The sequence below is a fragment of the Microcaecilia unicolor genome, chromosome 10, assembly GCF_901765095.1.
Source record: "Microcaecilia unicolor chromosome 10, aMicUni1.1, whole genome shotgun sequence".
Classification (NCBI taxonomy): Eukaryota; Metazoa; Chordata; class Amphibia; order Gymnophiona; family Siphonopidae; genus Microcaecilia; species Microcaecilia unicolor.
This window is the reverse complement of record NC_044040.1, coordinates 4,506,830-4,528,277: the sequence shown is the minus strand read 5'-3', so window position 1 is coordinate 4,528,277 and position 21,448 is coordinate 4,506,830. Positions and strand designations below refer to the sequence as shown.

The following is a 21,448-nucleotide window of genomic DNA, read 5'->3' as shown; positions in this document are numbered from 1 at the left end:
AGCAAGATAAGCGCAGTGGCTTTAGCCAAAAAAGACCTGGCATCTGAAACAAGGGAAAGTAAGGCCAACTCTGTACTGTGGAAAGATCAAAATCCAAATTGTGATGAACTTAGACAATTATGTTTATCCAAATTAGAAGATAATTGAGAAGCCTGTTTGTAAAGTACAAAATTCTGTGTAAGTGAAAGGAGATACTTGTGTACTTTTACATCTTGTAACATATGAACACAAAAAACAGATGTAGAGGGTTATGGATCACACTATGAGAGTCATATGTAGATTAAAATAGTCTCAGACTCAGATTTTGAGATGTAAGCAAACACTGAAACTATAATATACCAGCTTCAGAATGCCCAAGATATCGCATCTCAAAATGAAAATGCACTAGCTCTTTATTTACGAGGCTTGACGTTAGGTTTGGTATCACATCAAATGATTTTGTCAGTGGGCTAGGATTTCCCAGAGTTGAAGGAGCCAGCACATGTTTGGTAGAAGAAATCCAATTTCCTTGCCAAGCCTTTCTAGTATTTGAGAAGGAATAAAGTTCAGTACTTACCTGGCAGGGTGAGTGTAGTTAGTGTGGAGGAGCTGTCTGCCTCTCCACTTTACATTTAAATACTTGTAGTGTCTCCTTGACAAAATGTCGGTAGAACTCAAGTTATGGAATTCTGACGCACAAAAGATAAACTTTTTAAAGAGGGACATTTTGCTAACTGTGTGTGCCATTAGTAAATGATCCCATCAGATTTTTGCTGTTGTTGCAGGCTGCTTGGTGTTTTTTTTGGTAGAGTGTTTATAGGACATGCGACTCTTTTGAAGACGTGATGATATATACAGTAGCGGAGCCAAAAGGAGTAGGGATAGACCACAGTCTTTTCAACATGAGAGGAAGAGGCACTAGAGGTAAACAAAAAAAATCAATAATCATTTAATAAAACCAAATATATATGTTGATCAAAAAGTAATAAAACAAAAATGGTGTCTGTCCAGCTGTTGTATAAAATCCATTAGAGACTGATGCAATCATGTATATGGACCTGACACAGAACCTGCTTCAGGGGTCAGTAGCGTGCCTACACGTTAACTGCTGTCATTTTTCTTTGGTGTTTTCTGCTGTTCATCACAGAGGTGCCTGCATATAGATCTCATATCACATATATCAGAGACATTGACCCCTAAAGCAGGCGTTCGTGCTGAAACACAGTTCCATGCCAGGTCCGCATGTATGATTGTGTCACTCTGGAGAATTTTATACAACAGTTTTTTTGTATTACTATTTTATATTTTTTGATGGACATTGTTATATATATTTGATTTTATTGAGTGATCATTGATTTTTTTACTTCTAGTGCCTCTTCCTCTCGTGTCAGAAAGACCATGGTCTATCCCTACTCCTTTTGGCTCTGCTACTGGTTTTACTTGGGCTACTTTCAGGCTTATTTTCGAAAAAGGACGCCCATCTTTCGACACAAATCGGAAGATGGGCGTCCTTCTCACAGGGTCACCCAAATCGGCATAATCGAAAGCCGATTTTGGGCATCCCCAACTGCTTTCTGTCGTGGGGACGACCAAAGTTCCCGGAGGCGTAGCGAAGGCGGGACTTGGGCGTGCCTAACACATGGGCATCCTCGACCCATAATGGAAAAAAAAGGGCGTCCCTGACAAGCATTTGGACGACTTTACCTGGTCCAGTTTTTCATACAACCAAGGCACAAAAAGGTGCCCGAACTGACTGGATGACCTCCCCTTACTCCCCCAGTGGTCACTAACCCCCTCTTACCCTCAAAAAAGAACTGTAAAAATATTTTGTGCCAGCCTCAAATGTCATACTCAGGTACATCGCAGCAGTATGCAGGTCCCTGGAGCAGTTTTACTGGGTGCAGTGCACTTCAGGCAGGCGGACCCAGGCCCATCCCCCCCCCTACTCATTTCACTTGTGATGGTAAATGGTGAGCCCTCCAAAACCCACCAGAAACCCACTGTACCCACATCTAGGTGCCCCCCTTCACCCGTAAGGGCTATGGTAGTGGTGTACAGTTGGGGGTAATGGGTTTTGGGGGTGCTCAGCACACAAGGTAAGGGAGCTATGTACCTGGGTGCTTTTTCTGACGTCCACTGCAGTGCCCCCTAGGGTGCCCGGTTGGTGTCCTGGCATGTGAGGGGGACCAGTGCACTTCGAATGCTGGTTCCTCCCACAACCAAAGGGCTTGCATTTGGTCGTTTCTGAGATGGGCATCCTTAGTTTCCATTATCGCCAAAAATCAGAAACAACCATCTCTAGGGACGACCTAAATGTCAAGATTTGGGTGTCCCCGACTGTATTATTCAAAACAAAAGATGGACGCCCATTTTGTTTTGATAATAAGGGTTTCCCCGCCCCTTCGCCGGGCCGTCCTGCGAGGACGTCCTCAGGAAAACTTGGGCGCCCCTTTCGATTATGCCCCTCCACGTCTCCTTTTTTTTGTTTGATATATGCAGTAGTACCGTTCCCTATCTTCAGTTTGTCCTCAGTTATATCCCAGTATCCATTCTATTTTTTTAAACATTTGACACTATATTTTAAAATGTTTTTCAACTTAAAGTTAACTAAGTTATACTGTATTTTAATTTTTCTTCTTGTGAGAAGATATTATATTTGCCTGGAACATATGGGAAAACTTAAGCTGTGTCTTTACTTTTCAGTGTGACCCAAACCTACAGGTTTTCAACGTTTTCATTGACAATCTGGATCTACGGCTCCCGCGCATTGCACTATTCTCCACACGGTTTATTAAGGCTGGAGAGGAACTTACATTTGATTATCAAATGAAAGGTATCGGTACTGTACATTATTACAGCAATAGGCTAAGTTGTCTTAGGTACCTTGTGTGTAGCAGATATCCCCTTCCATATATTTATTTATTTTTATTTTATTTGTTGCATTTGTATCCCACATTTTCCCACCTATTTGCAGGCTGAATGTGGCTTACATAATGCCGGAGTAACAGTCGCCACTTCCGGATCTGAGAAATACAGATTGGTATAGCATGTACATTATAGGCTAGATTACAAAGTGATGTTGCCTGAATGCTCATAGATGAAAGAGTGATTACATTATACCGTCACCATTTCCGAATCAAGAATTACAAAGTGGTATAGCATTGTTATTCATTGATGATAGCATAAACTGCAAGGTGGTATTGCATTAAAGTTCATAAACGATAGAGTAAAGTAAAGGGTAGTTAGACAGTCAAAAATAGAAAGTTTGTTTGCGGTGTGGACAACAGGTGGTGGTGCATAGTACGTTCCACGTGTCCGAATAAGTGGGGTAGTCCAGTATAGGGAGTTCGGTTTTGTTGATATTTCGTTGTCTGGTATTTAGGGTGAATCATTGTGGTATGCCTTTTTGAACAGGTTGGTTTTCAGTAGTTTTCGGAAGATTGTTAGGTCATGTATATTGATCCCCAGGGTTAGAACTGATGCTTTGTAGACTGGCTGAAAGGAATTTGTCAGATTCTTTAGGCAGGGGTGGACTGACAGTGGTCTGGGCCCCTGACCACCTATTAAAAGTGGTTAAACGAAATAAGGGCTGTGGGCCCTATTGTCCCAATGGTCAGTCTGCCCCTGTCTTTAGGTATTCTGCTAGTCTACAGCCCACCAGGTACAAGGTCTCATGTTTCTTCAGTCTTATATGAACAAATTTTACATTGTAATACTACATTTTCTAGGATGTTAGTTTTAAGTGATTTTACATTTAGAAAACGAAATGGATAATACCATTTTTGCATACATTACAATTTGATTGCCCGGAAAGGCTTCCTACTCATGAAAAAGGTCATACGTTGGACCTGTTATTTTCCATGTTTCAAATTTACCAACGTTCTACACTTGGGAATCAGTACCATGGTCTAAGTATTAGAACAACTTCTTTAGGGACAATTTCACATAATAAGGTAATCAATAGAAATAAAACAAAGAAAATAAGATGATACCTTTTTTATTGGACATAACTTAATACATTTCTTGATTAGCTTTCGAAGGTTGCCCTTCTTCATCAGATCGGAAATAAGCAAATATGGTAGATGACACTGCACTGTTAACACGAGAGACCTTACTGCTAAGTCAATAGCTGATGGTAAGGTTTCAGACCCAAAATGGACGGGCAATAATTTTTTAATTTTGCCGCACATCCATGTACGGCAAAAATTTTTAAATGGCATTTTTTACCCCAGGATAACTCTAAATGTCAAGTTAGGGCTTGGATTATCATCAAATATCTATCAACGATAAAGTATACAAAGATATCCAATTACTATGTGTATGTGATGCATTCATTTGAACGAGGAAAAGCCTCAAATGCTAAGGAGAACTCCTTTGTTGGTGAACCAACTTAAGGGAGCCCCCTTTCATTGGAGGAGTGGCCTAGTGGTTAGGGTGGTGGACTCTGGTCCTGAGGAACTGAGTTGGATTCCCACTTCAGGCACAGGCAGCTCCTTGTGACTCTGGGCAAGTCACTTAACCCTCCATTGCCCCATGTAAGCCGCATTGAGCCTGCCATGAGTGGGAAAGCGCGGGGTACAAATGCAACAAAAAATTTAAAAAATTATCATAGGCTGAAAAACCTCTAACTATGCAATTTCAAACTTGAACCTGATTGATTCGTATCTTAATGGTTCTAAGATGCACTTACCTCAACAGCCTTGTAGTCGTATTTCACCATCCATGGCCCGACTTTCGATGACTGCCTCAGGGTCCGTAGTGCTGTAATTCACTTAGTGCTGCAGTTCCTTCTATCTGGGGAGCGTTTCTGTAACCCGGATAGGGTCTGACGTACTAATATAATAGTTTGGTGGCAAAAGAAGGCTGATTCATGCACTACCAAGGATCTTCATCACCACTCTCTGCCTTTCAATGGGTTTCTGATCCAGTCACCCTTTGACTACTGAATCCTTTGGTCACTCGGTGAAATCAATCAGTTAATCAAATTTGTCTGACCTGGGTCTGTCTAGAGTAACGCTGCCACTAAGCTCTTGAAATTCCCATTGTTTTTAGGTTTTATAGAATATCTTTTAGAGCCAAAGACAGATTGCATGCTCTATGTCCAGTTAAAATAAATTATATGATGGTTTTATGAAAGTACCTTGCCCATTTGAGGCAGCCTGAAATGGGGTGTACAGATCAGATGCAGACAAATTAATGCTGTACTTGGAAACAAGTTAAGAATAGATACAACTGTTAGCATGTAACATTTATTTATTTACAACCTATTATTCATTATAAGCAGGTTATAATTTATATCTGGAACACAACATTATATTTACATCACAGCAGACTTTATCCCTAGAACTTTATATTTCTTCTTCCTGCGTCCCCAGGCTCTGTAGATCTCAGCTCAGAATATATTGATATCAGCCCAGCCAAAAAAAGAGCCCGGACCACTTGCCGATGTGGTGCCACTTCCTGCCGCGGATACCTCAACTGAAGCACTGGAGATGAAACGATGGAGGGAATTATTTTACTGTTTTGTGTATGATATCTCACCTTATTTTAAAGAGTGTGCCTTGTTAATGCTCTAAATTACTCTTATGGTTCAAGCCATACACCGTTAACCTCACTGGTCCTTTTTTCTTAGGAAAGGTTGAGGCTTTATTATATCAAATCATTGCACTTTTAAACCACGTACATCAGAGATAATTTTCTGCTTAATCTTGAAAACAGAAACTCAGCTTTCAACTCTCTGAATATTCTCTAAAATAGGTGAATAAGGTCCAAAGTGGGTATTTGGATTTCAGATTTAATTACCTGCCTCTTCCAGATCTAAGCTTGGGCAACTTGCAAGCAGGTATACAAGTTCTTTGTATTGGTGCAGGGTAATATGTCAGGCTTTGACATTCTTGTAGCTCTTTTCACTGCTTCCCAATTTCCAAAGAGTGCCATTTACCTTAGTTTGTACTGAGTGGTACAGTCATAATAATCCTATAAGCTAAACAGAAAGTGGCCTCCAAGTCAGCTCCCCGGAGTAGTTCTTGAATGATTTTGGAGAGCAGTTTTACTGCGTTGGTTTGAAGTCCCTTGCAGTAGCATTTATTTTGGAATAGGTCGTCATGTGCACAGTTACACTTAATTTGGGGGGGGGGGAGGGGTGTAAATAGAACAGTTCTGAAGCCAGACTAGGATTTGACTCCTCTTTATCACCTCTCAAAAAATATTCCCAACCTACTGTCTCTATCACAAAAATCTGTGAATACAAAACTCTTATCTACAGATTTTATCCTTCCAACTGAACATTTCTACCAGTTTTACTACTCCCTTTCTCTACTAAATGAATTAAAGAGGTGCTACCAAGTGGCATCAGACAAGTTTAAAAACTGAATTATTTTTAAACAGCCAGGGGGTAACTGCATTAGTCCATACTTGCAAAAATCTCAAGAGAGGCGTCTTTTAGAGTAAGATTTACTTGCCATAAAACTGTGTCTTTCCCAGCTCTGTACAGGTCCTCTTGCTTTTGAAAGAAAAACCGACATGAAGCATCCAACCCCCTCAACGCCCCAAATCCTACTTGATTTTAAGCAGAACGGATGAGGTTAGTTTTCAGAGGCACTAGCTCTTATAATGCATTTGCAAAAGAGCCCATTCTAGTGACTGTAAACAGCCAACAGGACAGTGGTGTGGGGGGCCGTGATCCTGTGGAGCGCCCACGCCAATAAATTGGTAAACCACCAAAGACGGCACAAGATGTTATGGAAGAAAAAAAAAAAGATTTTGTTTTAAAATTATGGGTGGGGTGGGGTGGAGTGGGGTGGGGTGGGGTGGAGTGGGTGTGCATTTTGGTTTTAAATGACAAGGGATGTGTTAATTCTGCTTGTTCTGTTCTCACATGTGGGTCGATGTCCGTGTTGGCCCAGGAACTGGCCATTTTGCAAGCAAAATATTAAAAAATATTGCCAGAGTCTTCTGGTGCGCGTGCACCGCGCGGATTGGCTTCCCGCCCATTTTTTTCTCAGCGATGAGGTGCGCTCGAGTTTTTCCCCGCTCCTCACAGGCTCGGGAGTTTTCTGCGTTGTCTTTTTGATTATTTCTTTCTTTTTTGCTACTATGATTTAGTTAAAAAATAAATCTGGTAGTTTTCTTTGCTTTTTTGCCCCTTTTAAAGTTTCCTTTGTTTTTTGACGCGGCCGGGTTGTTCCCTTCTTTTCCTTTTAACAGGCACGATCGCGAGACTCTGGCAAGATTTTTTTAAATATTTTGCTTGCAAAATGGCAGGTTCTCGGACCAACGCGGACGTCAACCCACATGTGAGAACAATCAGTCTGCTGTCCTCGGAGAATACCAGCTACAGGTATGTATCTTCGCTTTATCACAAAGCATGTGCAGGAAATAACCAGAATCTCTCCTCTGGAATCTGTCAGCTGTGCTGAGTAGGGAGAATACAGAAGCCATGGCACTATATATGTTAAAGATGGATTAAGATTCTTCCCCTCCCCTTAAAACATTGTGTAGGATCTCTGCATATTATTTATATTCACTGGAGTATGCAGTGGAGAGTAGAACTGTGCAGATTTGAGTAATACTTGCCATACTGCTGTGTGTTTCCTACCTCTCTGATACCATACCATGTTGTTCTCTTTTGCTTTGCTGTTATGTACAGCATAAAGTTTTAAATAAATACATTTTTAATCCTTTACAGGTTAGAAGCAGGCCTGACTACTCATATTAAATTTAACCCCATGCTCTAAATTTCAGTCCTCAGTTCCCAGTCCTTAACTGGAAAGCTCAGATTGGTAAGAGCTCAGTCATGCTAAGCTCTGCTTAAATCAGAATACCATGATATGATTGATGGCGTTACATGAGACAGTGTGAGTAGCCCCTGTATATTCAATAAAAACCATCCGAAGCACAACTAATGTTGCTTTGAGAGAGGCGGGGACTCCCAACCAATTTTTGGCAGACCGTATAAGAGCCAAGGTCCAGCATTTGGCAGTATTTAAGCGCTCACATTTCTCCCAGTAACAGCTTCTCAAATCCTCTGAGAAAACTTTGTAGCATAATTATTTCAGTGGATCTATGTTAACTGAGCTGCCAGGTTCCCTGCTGTCATTTAGGATGCAACGACAAAGCGGTCTCCTGGCTTTCAGAGCTCCTAATCCGTTCATGTGGCTTTAAACAAACTTATTCTCTATTTTCTTGCACATTATCCTAAAGGGCTAATTTTATCTGGGTCTTGAGTGTCATATGCATAGTAGAAACGTTTGTAAAACTAGTTTTACAAAGAAGCAGAATGAATTTCTGTGAAAACTGTTGTATTATGTTTGTACGGGGAGGTGCAGTCAGGTGAACGCTGTTAGCACAGGCAGGAGTGCCTTTTTCTGTGAATGCTGGAAATCTGCACCTTCTGTAATATCACCAGTGCTAGCCTATATGTTTTTCCTTTTTCAGACAAGTTTGATAAAATAAATTGAATTTTTTAGATTTTTTTTCTTGAGTTTGCTTTGTTTCTCCAATTTAGATGGACAAAACTGGTTGTGTTCTAGTAATTCAGCCAATTTCTACCCAGTATGAGAAGGCAGCTTCCAACAGCGCTGCCTGCACTGCCACTGGAACAATTAGTCTTAAATATGAGAACATGTAGTCCTTGTTCATAAGAGACGAGGGAAGTACCTGTTCTCGTGTATAAATCTGCAGCAGTGCCACTGGGAGCCGAGAACAGAGCTGTTTTAAGCAGCTGCGATGGGCCAGCAGGGAGAAGGGAGCTGATGGAGGCAGAGCCCCAAGACGAGGGTGCCAAAGCAAAAGTTGGCTCAGGGCACCAGAACCCCTTGCGTTGGTACTGGCAGCTGCCAGACCTCCGGCTTTACCTTCGCTATAGAATGTTATCCCTGTACAATCATCTAAACAGCTGTTTAAATACCTACGTGGCATAAGCGCACAGGAGACAAATCTCCTTCAATAGAAAAGCAGTTCTGGAATGAGGAAGCATTGGATTAAGGTGAAACGGGGTAGACTTAGAAGTAACCCAAGAATTCAAAAAAGTAGATGGGAGTGACAGGGAGTAGATGGCATGGATGGGCAGACAGGATAGCTATATGATCTTTAGCTGCCTCATGTTTCGATGGGCCCCGTTTACTAAGCCAGGCTATAGGTGCACTAGCGTTTTTAGAACACACTAAAAACACTAGCAGACCTAACTTCTTCTAGACAGAGGTTTTGCTGCAGATATGCAAAATTATTAAAACTGAGTAGCTATCATTTAACTCAACATCTAAATGCAGCAGAAGGCAGCGCTGTTAGCTTTCTTTTTATCAGGGATTGAACTCATTCTATAACGGTAGAAAGACAACTCTATTGAATTAATCTACATTACTTCTAAATATGAAATTCACTCAAATAGTTTCTACAGATTTGCCAAACAGCATCACTAACTGATCCAAGACCACAATCAAGGTCTACAGTACACTTATTAGTGGAGGAGTGGCCTAGTGGTTAGAGCACCAGTCTTGATATCCAGACGTGGCTGGTTCAAATCCCCCTGCTGCTCCTTGTGATCTTGGGCAAGTCAATTAACCCTCCATTGCCTTAGGTACAAAATTAGACTCTGAGCCCCCCAGGAACATTGGAAATACCCAGTGACATGGACCCACTGTACCTGAATGTAACTCACCTTGAGCTACCCCTGAAAAAGGTGTGAGCAAAATCTAATACTCATAAAAAGGTGGATGGAAAAAAAGACCACAGAATCCAGGGCCATGCTCTCTTTAAATTTACCAAGTTAGAGCAAATCATTTAAACAGATTGCCATTATTGTTTACCATCTTGGAACAACAAAATAGATTCCTTTTAGTTTATTACTATCACAACTCTGCAAAATTTCTCAGGTTCTGTATTTGTTATAAATGATTGAAAACATTAATAAAAATATTTGAACACACACAAAACCCTCCCCCCCCCCCCCCCCCCCCCCCCCAAAGCAATGGAAGCACAGTTCAGAGGATCAAAGAAACCATATTTATGACAGAGTCAAACAGTAATACATTTAATATTTAAAAAAAAATACCCTCCTCAGATTAATAAAAACATATTTAGAGATTAGACAGCAGAATGAACACCTCAAACTGCTTTTTTTTGTCAATAAAATGTTAAAACATAAAAATACTTTTTCAATGAAATAACTAAAACAAATGATCATTTACCAGCAGGGTTATTCTTAAATATACATATATACAAAATTACATTGTCTCTTTTTTATATTTTTTAAATTACTGACTGGCAGATCTGGGCAGTTTACAAATGTTAAAATATAACAAAGAGGAGGAAAGGAACTACAGTAATTCAATAGAAAAGAAACCAAGCAGCTAAAGAGACTATAGCCTGAGGGAAACAAACAAAAAAGTGCATGGGAGGGGGTAGCTAGGAGGGTGGGCAGGACACAACAGACTTTTGACTGAGGTAAGCAGCTCTCTGCTTTAATCCATCATCTCTACTTTGTTCATTAAACATGATTCAATAAGCAGCAGTGTTGAGGAAAAGTGTACAAAAATATTGCCTTCCAGCTATCACAGCTTTACTCCAGCTTAAAAGATTAACAAAAGAAAAAGACAAGCTATTCCACACACAAAAAACCCAAATATTCAAGGCTATTTGCCTCTAGCTTGTTCCCAGCTGATGTGTGATATCTGAAAAATGTTTATTCCTAAGCCACACACAATGGTCTGGTTCCAGAATTAAAGTGAAATGATAACAGCAACATCTTACAGCAGCATAAAATTATAAATAAAATTAAGAGCAATATACACTTAAGAAAAATATACTGAAAATGTCGTTCACATACTACAGTACTTGTAAGTCCACCACAAACCATTTGTGATGAAAAAGCTTCCGGCGACCAGCGTGGAAGAAGACCACATTTTATACTGTTTTTCTATCCCACAATTTACTGAGCTGAAAGCTAGATTTGTATTTTATTTAACAAAAAGAACCTGTTTGTTGAGAGGTAATAGATATTTAGTGCATTAAGAAGAGTTCTGGTGAAAAGGCTTTAGAGGTAGTGAACCAACATTGAAAAAGAATGTAGTATGTAGGCTACGGTACCCACAATCTCATTTTCCTGGCGATCTGAAGAGACCTTGGAGGGCTCAAAGCTTAGGTAGCAGAGTCTTGGTTTTCCTGCTCCTTAAGGTAACTGGCTTTTCCGAACGAGTAAAGTTTCACCTGTGGACAGCTTCTCATACAGACACTGGAGCTTGGCTGGCTTAGGCAGCTCTGCATCAGGAGTGGATGGGATCTCAAAGTCAGAAGAGCCCTGAGAGTCAGCTTTTCCTACAGCACTTAAAGCCACCAGTTTCTCTTCAGTTGAGCTGGGGCTCCCATCATTTCCTTTAGGGGCTTCGTATGGGTTAGCCACATTTAGCTGGTCCATCTTCACATCAGTCTCTGCGGTTGCTGGAAGAGGCTCATTCTGTTCCAAAACCTTCCAGTTTGGGGAGTCCTTGTGGCTGTCATCACGAAGGAGACCTGCTGTGCTGCCACCTTTGGTTAAGAAGCTGAGTTCAGCAGCTTTTCTTTCCTGAGAAGACAGCAGCACCGTATCCACCTGGCTATCCCACGACTGGCTTCCGTGCTCAGATATGTGGGTGGACTGAGAAGAATTCAGCGAGGAAATGTGGGTTGAATCCCCATCAGAATCGCTGAACAGGTTTGGAGACTGAGACCCTCCTGCTTCTGTTTCAGAGACATCATCACTCCTGAAAAAGGCTTCCCATTGTGGAATACCTGCATCACCAGCCTCCACCTGTTTGTTGCTTCTCTCTCGGGGAGTCAGTCCGGGATTTAGATTTCCTGCTACTGTTTCCGACTGGCACATTAGAATCTGTGGCAGCTCTTCTGTAATTTGCCCATGCGATTCATCCTCCTCTACATCATCATCCTCCTCCTCCTCATTGGATTCCTCGCAGTCTATATAATCTACCCTCAAAGAGACTGGCATGCTTTCGTTATAGCATCCTCTTCCTTGACCATCGTCTTTCTGACAGCTGCCAGATAACAGATGAGTGGGTGGTACTACTGGGTTCACGGACTGCTGACTTGGAATTTTGTGCTTTAATGTGATGAAGTGGGAATCGTCAAAGAGATCTTCAATGTGGTTTGCATCTGTGAAGAAAGAAGTAACAAATTCTAACAGCCTGGATAAGGAATGCTGGATGATAAATTTTAGTCTAGTAAAATATTTGTTCTACCATTATTTGAAAGATCTCAGCAAAGTAGTTCACAAGGCTAGAAAAGACTGGGAATCCTAGCAACATCCCTTCCTCACAGGGTGTCAAACCTTAGCATGAATTGTACAGGACTGGAGGCAGGGCAAGCTCTCACGGGACTCAGTAGCCTAATGGCGGAGTGGAGGAGTAGCCTAATGGTTAGTGCAGCTGTCTTTGATCCTAACAACCTGGGTACGATTCCCACTGCAGCTCCGCGCGACCTTGGGGAAGTCACTTAACCCTCCATTGCCCCAGGTACAAAACACTTAGATTGTGAGCCCTCTAGGAACAGAGAAAGTGCCCGTATATAATGTGTACAGCACTGCATACGTCTAGTAGCGCTATAGAAATGATTATTAGTAGTAGCATCTGAGGAAGCATTTCCTGGTTTGTATGAGCAAGGGGTGTATCGAAAAACTGAAATTAAAGGAGACTGCTCCACCGACTGTTGTTATAAGTTAGCGACTGGCCTGTGGCTGAGGACAACAGCGCTAGTGTAATATTCTTTAGACCTGGCTCCTGATTGCCCACTAGAACCTACATCTTAAAGCACGGCTCGGGCAAGCATGGATACATTCCCAACAGTGGCAGTAACTTGACTGGCTGCCTTATAAATTCTTGTTTAATTGAATCTCTGAATCCACAGTAGGGCAGGGGATAAATAGTAAATCAGCTATCCATTAGTTAACACCGTCTTCCCTTGGATGCAGTTATACATTTAAAACTGCCAGTCTAATGCATATAAGGTAACATCCCCCTTCTCTTCCAAAGCCTGGCTCTCTGTTCTGAAACCAGGTGTAGGCAAAATGCTTTTTTAATTTAAAGTATGTTTTTCTGATGTCTAATAACTGTTTATTAGAATAAAGTCTTGAGCAACAAAGCACCAGCTGCAAGAAAACCAAAGAACTGAGGACTGAGCCAGTGCTGCAGATGTGCCGTTTCTTACCTGCATCGGTGAAGGACTTTCTTCTGGGTCTCTTCAGTGTTCCAAGTGGTTTATACTCAGGCTGTAGGCTCTCAGAATACGATTTGCATAAAGGCTTTAATCTGAAAAAGTATGACAGCATTTCAGATTTAGAATTACAGATTCTAAAAGTTGCACAACCATGAAAATTACTTTTGACGCCTACTGTAGTCCCACAGAATTTCTTACAAGAAGATTTCAAAACCACTTGACGGTCAGGGTCGTGACGCGAGGCATCCAGCCTGAACCCACACGGAGATCCAATACTCCAAAATGCCACTTAACTATGGTGGATTCTAAGGACTAGGAAACAGGATGTAAACGTTGAGGCTGGCTGGGTGCCAGAGCTACCCGAAGGCGTACTTCACAGGAAGCCGTCTTAGAGTCCCAAGCCCATCTGAGGCTGCACCCTGGGCTTGTGGGAGTCCCAGAACCTCCTGAGCAAGCCATCTAAGGTGAAAGGAATCGGGCAGCACTCCCCCCAAAACAAAACACCCCAAACTCCACAGTGCATTACTTACACTTCTAAGACGTCCTCCACTCTTTTACCCACAGGTATTACATTGGGATACACATTGACAGGATGGATATAGCTTAAGAAATCCTTGATCTGAACAAAAGAAACCACATTTTAGAAATAAGAAGGCCCACTAGATCACATAAATGTTTACACAAAGACCAACAAACTCATAACATAGTAGATGATGTCAGAAAAAAAGCTATGAAAGTGAATTTGAAATCTTTATTGAAGAATTGGTTTCTTTGAGTTTGACTGGATACCTGGTAATTACAGATTATATACACTGATGGTGCCAGAAATAATTTGAATTAAGCCATTGTCTGAGAAAAAAAATCCAAAGGCAGCTGATCTAGCCAGTTACCTTGTCTGCACTTTTATGTTACATTCCAGCTGTCAGTCATAGCATGTGATGGCCTGTAGGATAATCACTTCTTATAAAAACAGTTTTTTCTTCGTTATAATCTTCTGGGTAACTGAGCAGACAAGATCCCCCCCCCCCTTCTAAGTCCATACCACGCAGTCCTCCCATCTCATTTCCAACCACAAAGTCCCATAACAATCTATAAACAACCAACAACCCCGGCACAGTCACCTACTCAAACATCTCGGTTTTCTAGGTCATTGTGACCTGTCAGTATAGCTCCCCACTGTCACCAATCTGATGAACACAGAGTGTATAAACTTCCCGGCACATCTGCCTATACGAGTGGCTGCAGGCAGACCCAGCTTCTAATTTTACTCTATCAGAGCCTGCCAGACGGACCCAGCTGCTAAAGAATTATTCGGCTCTCTAAAGGACTTTCTGTAGTTATCCCAGGCCTTCATGGTTTAGAGTACAGCTTGTCACTAAAAAGGACAAGAATCTCTATTAATAAAAACTAGAAAGGTAGGGTCACATTTGTTTTAATCTAACAAAATAAAACATGGAAAAGAAAATAAGATGATACCTTTTTTATTGGACATAACTTAATACATTTCTTGATTAGCTTTCGAAGGTTGCCCTTCTTCGTCAGATTGGAAATAAGCAAATGTGGTCTGACGAAGAAGGGCAACTTTCGAAAGCTAATCAAGAAATGTATTATGTCCAATAAAAAAGGTATCATCTTATTTTCTTTTCCATGTTTGATTTTGTTTGATTTCTACTGATAACCTTTAAGAGTGGACTAACACGGCTAATTTGAAATTATTTACTAGAGAAAGTAACCTTACAGAGAACATTTTGCAAGATTCTTCCTGTTAGGAAGGAAGGAAGAAAGAAAGAAACTGATATATTATTCAGTACCTGTCAACTACAAAATAGTGACTGATTAACGAAAAAAGTTGAAACGGCAGACTAAGTGCAGTTTGTGGTGTTTGGTGACATTGTGTAGCTGTGCTTCTAAAGGAAAGTTAACTAGAGCTCAGTTGCACCTAATCCTGGAGGTGCTATGAGAGGACCTCAGGGGAAGAAAATTTTGAGCATCTGGTGGAAACCGCATTCAAATTTGGGGAAAGGTAAACTTGGGGTTAAACAGGAACTACTACTTCACAGAAAGGGTGATGAATTTGTGGAACGGCCTCCTGGTGGAGGAGACGAAAACAGTATCTGAATTCAAGAAAGACTGGACATGTATGTAAGATCTCTAAGGGAGAAGAAGAGAGAGTAGATGGCATGGATGGGCAGACTGGATAGGCCATACGGTCTTCATCTGCCTTCATCACCCACTCTTGGTGGACATTCCATGCACGAACCATCCTATCCATGGAAAAAAAAAATTTCACAATATTGTTCCAGGTCTACCTCCTTAAAACCTCAACATGATCCCTTATTCCAGACCTTTCTATCTTCCAGGTATCTGAACTGTCCTCTCGTAAGACTTATCGCTGCCCATCGCTAGAGGCATGGTCTCTAAATAAGACACGGTACTTCAGTCATGCACTAGATAAGGTCATATTCTCAAGATTCCAGTTGATTGTACTATTTAAAAAAGAATGCCAGAAGATTGATGTAATAAAAGAAAAAAAAACATTTCTTTTCATCCTTCCTTTGTACTTAGAAGTTTTTAATATCTGTTAAAGCCAGGCATTTCCTCTCTTGCTTCTTGATACCCCGGGGTCTAAACACAGCGATAGAAATGGGCATCCTTCTTTTAGAAATACTATGGCAGAGCTTGAATGCTTCAGCCTGCTTTTAGGAACATTACGGTAGTGCTGAGCTGCCTGATTATGTGCCAATCCCCCTGACACAGCATGAAGCGAAACAGGGAGAACTTTGAGCTGGAATGTGAAGAGTTGAGTGGGAGCAGCTCTGAGACAGAGAAGTGCAGGTACCTTTACTTGTTTATAGTTTGGACTGAATGTTCTGATAGAGCAGCTTTGCAGAGTCACTGTTGGTTTGAATGGACTACAGTACTTGTTAAATTATTGTAACACAGTGGAGTTTCTTCTCCTGTGATGTGTTGCTTTGCTTTAAGCTGGTTTAAGCTGACATAGCTACATAAGAGCTGGTTGAATTAAGCAAATGCTGACTTTTTCCTCCATTATGGTCTTTTCTTACCTCACTGGCTATTGTAACAGAAAACAAACAAACAATCTGTATTTATTGATCTTCGCTGTTTGCTATTGCTTCACTCCAATTTGATTTATTTGCGTTGCCACAGGGCAGACATCAAACTACGGACAGTTCAGTGGAACAAATTGATTTACAGTTCCTAATTATATACATTCCATCAGCTAATACGCACAATAAATTTTGCACCACTACTTACTTTAAAATATTTTTCCCCAGCAATAGGCTCCAGCGCTGTGCTACCTTACAGTGATCACAAATTCACCTGTACTATTTTGTTTTTTTCAACATATTTTTATTGAGATTTTCGTTTTATCCATCACTAAACATTTCTATAACATTATACATATTTCAAACTCAGCAACTTAACAATATTTCGATAGCATACTTGTTGAATCTCCCCCTATGCCCTCCCCCCCCCCCCCCCTTCCCACTAGCACTTTGGTGGTAGTATTAATAACGCTTCCCTTTCATGTTCATAGGTTTGCCACACTTTCTGAAACATCTTAACCTTTCCTTTTCACAAGGCCGTTAGCTTTGACATCTGATAGATGAGGTCCACTTTGTTAATTACCAGCTGTATTGCTGGCGTTTCTATCTGTTTCCAGGCCCTTGCTAGCACGATCTTGGCCGCCACAAAACATTGAACAGCTAGCTTATGCCAGTGTACCTGGATTTTTGGGGGCCGAAGGTGCAGTAGACAGTGTTCTGCTCTACATGGGTATTCCACCTTCCATCTGTACTATTTTCAGTTTTTTTAAAAAGGACCACTACTGCAATACTGGACCAGACAGATTCTCTCAATGGAAGGTTCTTTACTCTCGGCTACGACGCGAATCGGACATCTCAGCTGGTTCACATTTGTAATAACCCTACCTCACCCAAGGCTTTTCTTTTCTTCATCTAGGATAAATGGAAAGGATACACCCTGACACTAAGTACCTGAATGAAAATACCTGCTCTAGATTACACTTTGAGGTGGATTGTTTTTCTTTTTTGCTGTTGTCTTTGTTTTGTCCTTTCATGCTGTTTATCTTTTATGTTAATAACTATGAATGTGTGTTGCTCACCACATAGAATGGCCATGACTAGTTTTGCAGGTTATAAATGGTTTACAAATTAATAAATGTTACTTGGGACAGTTATGGAGCGCAGTGGTAGAAAAAGGATTAAGCAGTTGGACGATTACAAAAAGGGAAGGGGAGAAGGGAGAAATGGTGCTGGGTTGAGCATTGCAATTTATATATGAAGTTGTGCTCGCTGGGTAAAGACGGAAATGTTCATCATTTAATGCTCCTATATTTGAAAATCTACCATTTGGGGATACTGCAACTTCAATCTCTCTGCTCTCGCCACCTCAAAAGAACTCCTTAAATCAGTTTGATTTCAACTATGTGTCTCAGGAATGTGTTGGGTTAGTACAAAGCATTTCATATAGAAAATAAAGTGAAAATCATTGATTATATATGGTCACGGTGAAGAAACAAGAAAAGGACAGTGGATCAAGACCATGTGGCCCATCCAAACCATCTACTATCCCTTACTCTCCCTTAGAGATCCTATGTGTTTGTCCCCTACTTTCTTGAATTCAGATAGTCATTTCCATCACCTCCACAGGAATGCCGTTCCACAAATTCACCACCCTTTCTGTGAAGTAGCTCCTTAAGTTACTCCTGAACCTGTCCTCTTTCACCTTCATCTTGTGCCCTCTCATTCTACAGCTTCCTTTCAATTGAAAGACTCCCCTCCTGTGTATTTATGCCACAGAGATATTTAAATGTCTATCATATCTCCCCTCTTTCTTCCAAAGTATACATCTGTCCCCATGAAGACCACTGACCGTTTTAGTTGCTGCCCTCTGGACCGATTCCATCCTGTTTATATCTTTTTGAAGGTGCGGGTCTCCAGAATTGTATACAGTACTCTATACGAGGTCCCACTAGAGAATTATACAGAGGCATCACCTTTTTCCTGCTGGCTGGTCCTCTCCCTGTGCACTCAAGCATTCTTCTGGCTTTTGCCACGGACTTTTCTACTTGTTTGGCCACCTTAAGATCATCAGATATTATCATCCCCAAGTCCCGCTTTTCTTGCGTGCAGAGACATACTTCACCCCCTATACAGTACCATTCCCCTGGGTTTTTGTAGCGCTCCTTTTAGCTGCCTGTTCAAACCACAGTGGGATATAACTGGTATTGTACTCACCTCACTATACGAGGAATGAAATGAGAAACAGGCTCTGTATGAACTCTCTCCTGTCCTGAAGTTTAAACAAAAACAAAGCGTGGGGAGGGGAGAGAGGAACCAGCAATTAGTATATTCATGCAGTCACTATACCAGAATCCAATTTAACATTTAATGCTGAACCTTTGGTCAAGTTACTTAATGGAAATCCACTCTTAAACAGAATGATGTTACCCTGCTGGTCTCAAAAGTAAACCTCAAACCCCAGTTTCTAACTGTAGCTGCCTCAATACTTGGGGGGGGGGGGGGGGGGGAGAGAGATGCCTGGTTCATATTTCAGTGTTATCTTCAGCCAGACAGAGCTTAGAGGTCTCAAAATTACAGGGGCCAAATTCTGTTTTCATCCTGTGTAACAGCTTTGTAACCTTTTGATTCTTTTTAGCAAGGATTCAACACCACACTCCAGTTATCATCATTTTCTAAATAACTTCTCAATGATTACCTCACTATTACGTTTGTTTTCTTGGACCTTTCCCCAAACCACATGGTGGACGGTTTGATACTGATGATACGAAGTGGGGTTCCATTTTTTGAGGTCATGCCACAGGGCAATCTGTTCCCTCTCATGAAGTCCTCATCCTAGAGGAAATAATGGAAAAGCTTACACAGAAATCCGTCAAATGCTCCGATTCCCTCAAGTGGTTTTCAGGACCATCTTTTACACTGATGACTCCCAGATCTACCTCACTATACCAGAAAGTTCATCTGCGGGTATATCAACAATAAAATAAACCTAACCTAACCTGAAATCCAGGCCCAAGTCTCAGCCTGGATGTTTTACCACCATCTGAAACTGAGCATGGTCATGCTTTTAGTATCTTTCCCCCTAGACCCACCTCTCCTCTCCCCCCATTTTCTGTGTCTCAAGATAACACTTCTCATCCTCCCTGTCTCATCAGTTGTAACCTTGGGCTCATCTTTGACTCTTCCTCTTTTTCTGGACATGTCCACGTTGCTAAAACCTGTCACTTGTTTATGTCATTGAAATACATTCCTACCAAAACCCTTATCATCTCCTACTTAGACTACTGCAACCTGCCCCTCCCAGGTCTTCCACTGAACCATCTCTCTCCCCTTCAGCCTATTCAGAATTCTGCTGCATGACCTTATCTTTCAGCAATGTCACTACTCATGTGACTCTCGATTTTACAAAAGCTCTTTCAACTCAAAGCCTCTACTTCCCCTGATGGCCCTCTGCTTACTCATTTGCTTGGATGTTTTACTTATATATACTGTCATCTACCACATTTGCTTATTTCCGATCTGAGGAAGAAGGGCAACCTTCGAAAGCTAATCAAGAAATGTATTAAGTTATGTCCAATAAAAAAAGGTATCATCTTATTTTCTTTTCCATGTTTTATTTTGTTTGATTTCTATAGATTCTACATGGAATGTTGCTATTCCACTAGCAACATTCCATGTAGACATCGACCCTTGTAGATCACCAACGTGGCCGCGCAGGCTTCTGCTTCTGTGAGTCTGACGTCCTGCACGTACGTGCAGGACGTCAGACTCACAGAAACAGAAGCCTGCGCAGGAATGTTGCTAGTGGAATAGCAACATTCCATGTAGAATGTCCAATAGTAGCAACATTCCATGTAGAATCTCCAATAGTAGCAACATTCCATGTAGAATCTCCAATAGTATCTATTTTACTGTCATAGTAATGCTTGAATGTTTTCACTTATATACACTGTCAGCTAGCACATTTGCTTATTTCCGATCTGACGAAGAAGGGCAACCTTCGAAAGCTAATCAAGAAATGTATTAAGTTATGTCCAATAAAAAAGGTATCATCTTATTTTCTTTTCCATGTTTTATTTTGTTTGATTTCTATAGATTCTACATGGAATGTTGCTTTTCCACTAGCAACATTCCATGTAGAAGTCGGCCCTTGCAGATCACCAATGTGGCCGCGCAGGCTTCTGCTTCTGTGAGTCTGACGTCCTGCACGTACGTGCAGGACGTCAGACTCACAGAAACAGAAGCCTGCGCAGCCTTCTACATGGAATGTTGGACACTAGCAACATTCCATGTAGAATCTCCAATAGTAGCAACATTCCATGTAGAATCTCCAATGGTATCTATTTTACTGTCATAGTAATGCTTGAATGTTTTCACTTATATACACTGTCAGCTAGCACATTTGCTTATTTCCGATCTGACGAAGAAGGGCAACCTTCGAAAGCTAATCAAGAAATGTATTAAGTTATGTCCAATAAAAAAAGGTATCATCTTATTTTCTTTTCCATGTTTTATTTTGTTTGATTTCTATTGATAACCTTTAAGAGTGGACTAACAGGACTACCACACCTCTCTACTCATTTGCTCAGAAAATTCATTTACTCCCTTCTCCCCTATTTGCACTTTCTAGCATGCAGTTAGGTACTTTCCCACCATACTGTAACCTTGCCATTATCCACCCTTTCCTAAAAGATCCTAAATCTGATCCAGCTCTTGCTTCCAATTACTGGCCAATCTCAAAGGTTGTGGAATAGCTTTTTCAGGTTAAGATGGAAGCTGAGTGGCAACCAACGCCCTTCCCCCAAGGCAGATCAGCTTCTGCTCACAGTATTGTATGAAATGCTCCTTACCTGCCCTGGTGGATTGTGTTAGGATAAACTTAGACAAAGGCCACAACGTTCTTTTACTTACCTTAAGATATCTCATCTGCTTTTAACCTTGTTCACCACAATATTGTACTACATAAACTAAATTTCACATTTCAGGTACTGTACTAAAATGGTTTGAACCTTTTACAGCAAAGGTTCGTTAAGTTTCACTGGTGAAATTCACTCTCTGCCTACTGTATTTTACCTTGTGGTGTCTCACACGGCTCAGTTCTAGGCCCTGCACTTATTTTCCTTGCATTATTGACTTCCTACTTCAATCCTTGTTTTCTTTTTTTAATCTATGCAGGTGATTCACAACTTCTTATCCTTACT

At 41.1% G+C, this 21,448-nt stretch overlaps 2 protein-coding genes across 2 annotated transcripts in view; one reads left to right on the top strand and one right to left on the bottom strand.

Moving 5' to 3' along the window:
* The window catches only part of SUV39H2 (suppressor of variegation 3-9 homolog 2), a 38,945-nt gene extending 32,784 nt beyond the window's left edge, over positions 1-6,161 (top strand). The window contains exons 5-6 of the mRNA XM_030216431.1: positions 2,683-2,812; positions 5,355-6,161. Coding sequence (XP_030072291.1) covers positions 2,683-2,812; positions 5,355-5,461 — 237 coding nt within the window. The 3' untranslated portion in view covers positions 5,462-6,161. The remainder of the gene's footprint in view (positions 1-2,682; positions 2,813-5,354) is intronic.
* A 4,079-nt stretch (positions 6,162-10,240) lies between these two features.
* Positions 10,241-21,448, bottom strand: part of DCLRE1C (DNA cross-link repair 1C) — a 36,627-nt gene continuing 25,419 nt past the window's right edge. The window contains exons 10-14 of the mRNA XM_030216562.1: positions 18,946-19,082; positions 18,465-18,519; positions 13,713-13,801; positions 13,174-13,274; positions 10,241-12,123 (exon numbers count right to left, since the gene is read on the bottom strand). Of these exons, the coding sequence (XP_030072422.1) occupies positions 11,147-12,123; positions 13,174-13,274; positions 13,713-13,801; positions 18,465-18,519; positions 18,946-19,082 (1,359 nt within the window). The 3' untranslated portion in view covers positions 10,241-11,146. The remainder of the gene's footprint in view (positions 12,124-13,173; positions 13,275-13,712; positions 13,802-18,464; positions 18,520-18,945; positions 19,083-21,448) is intronic.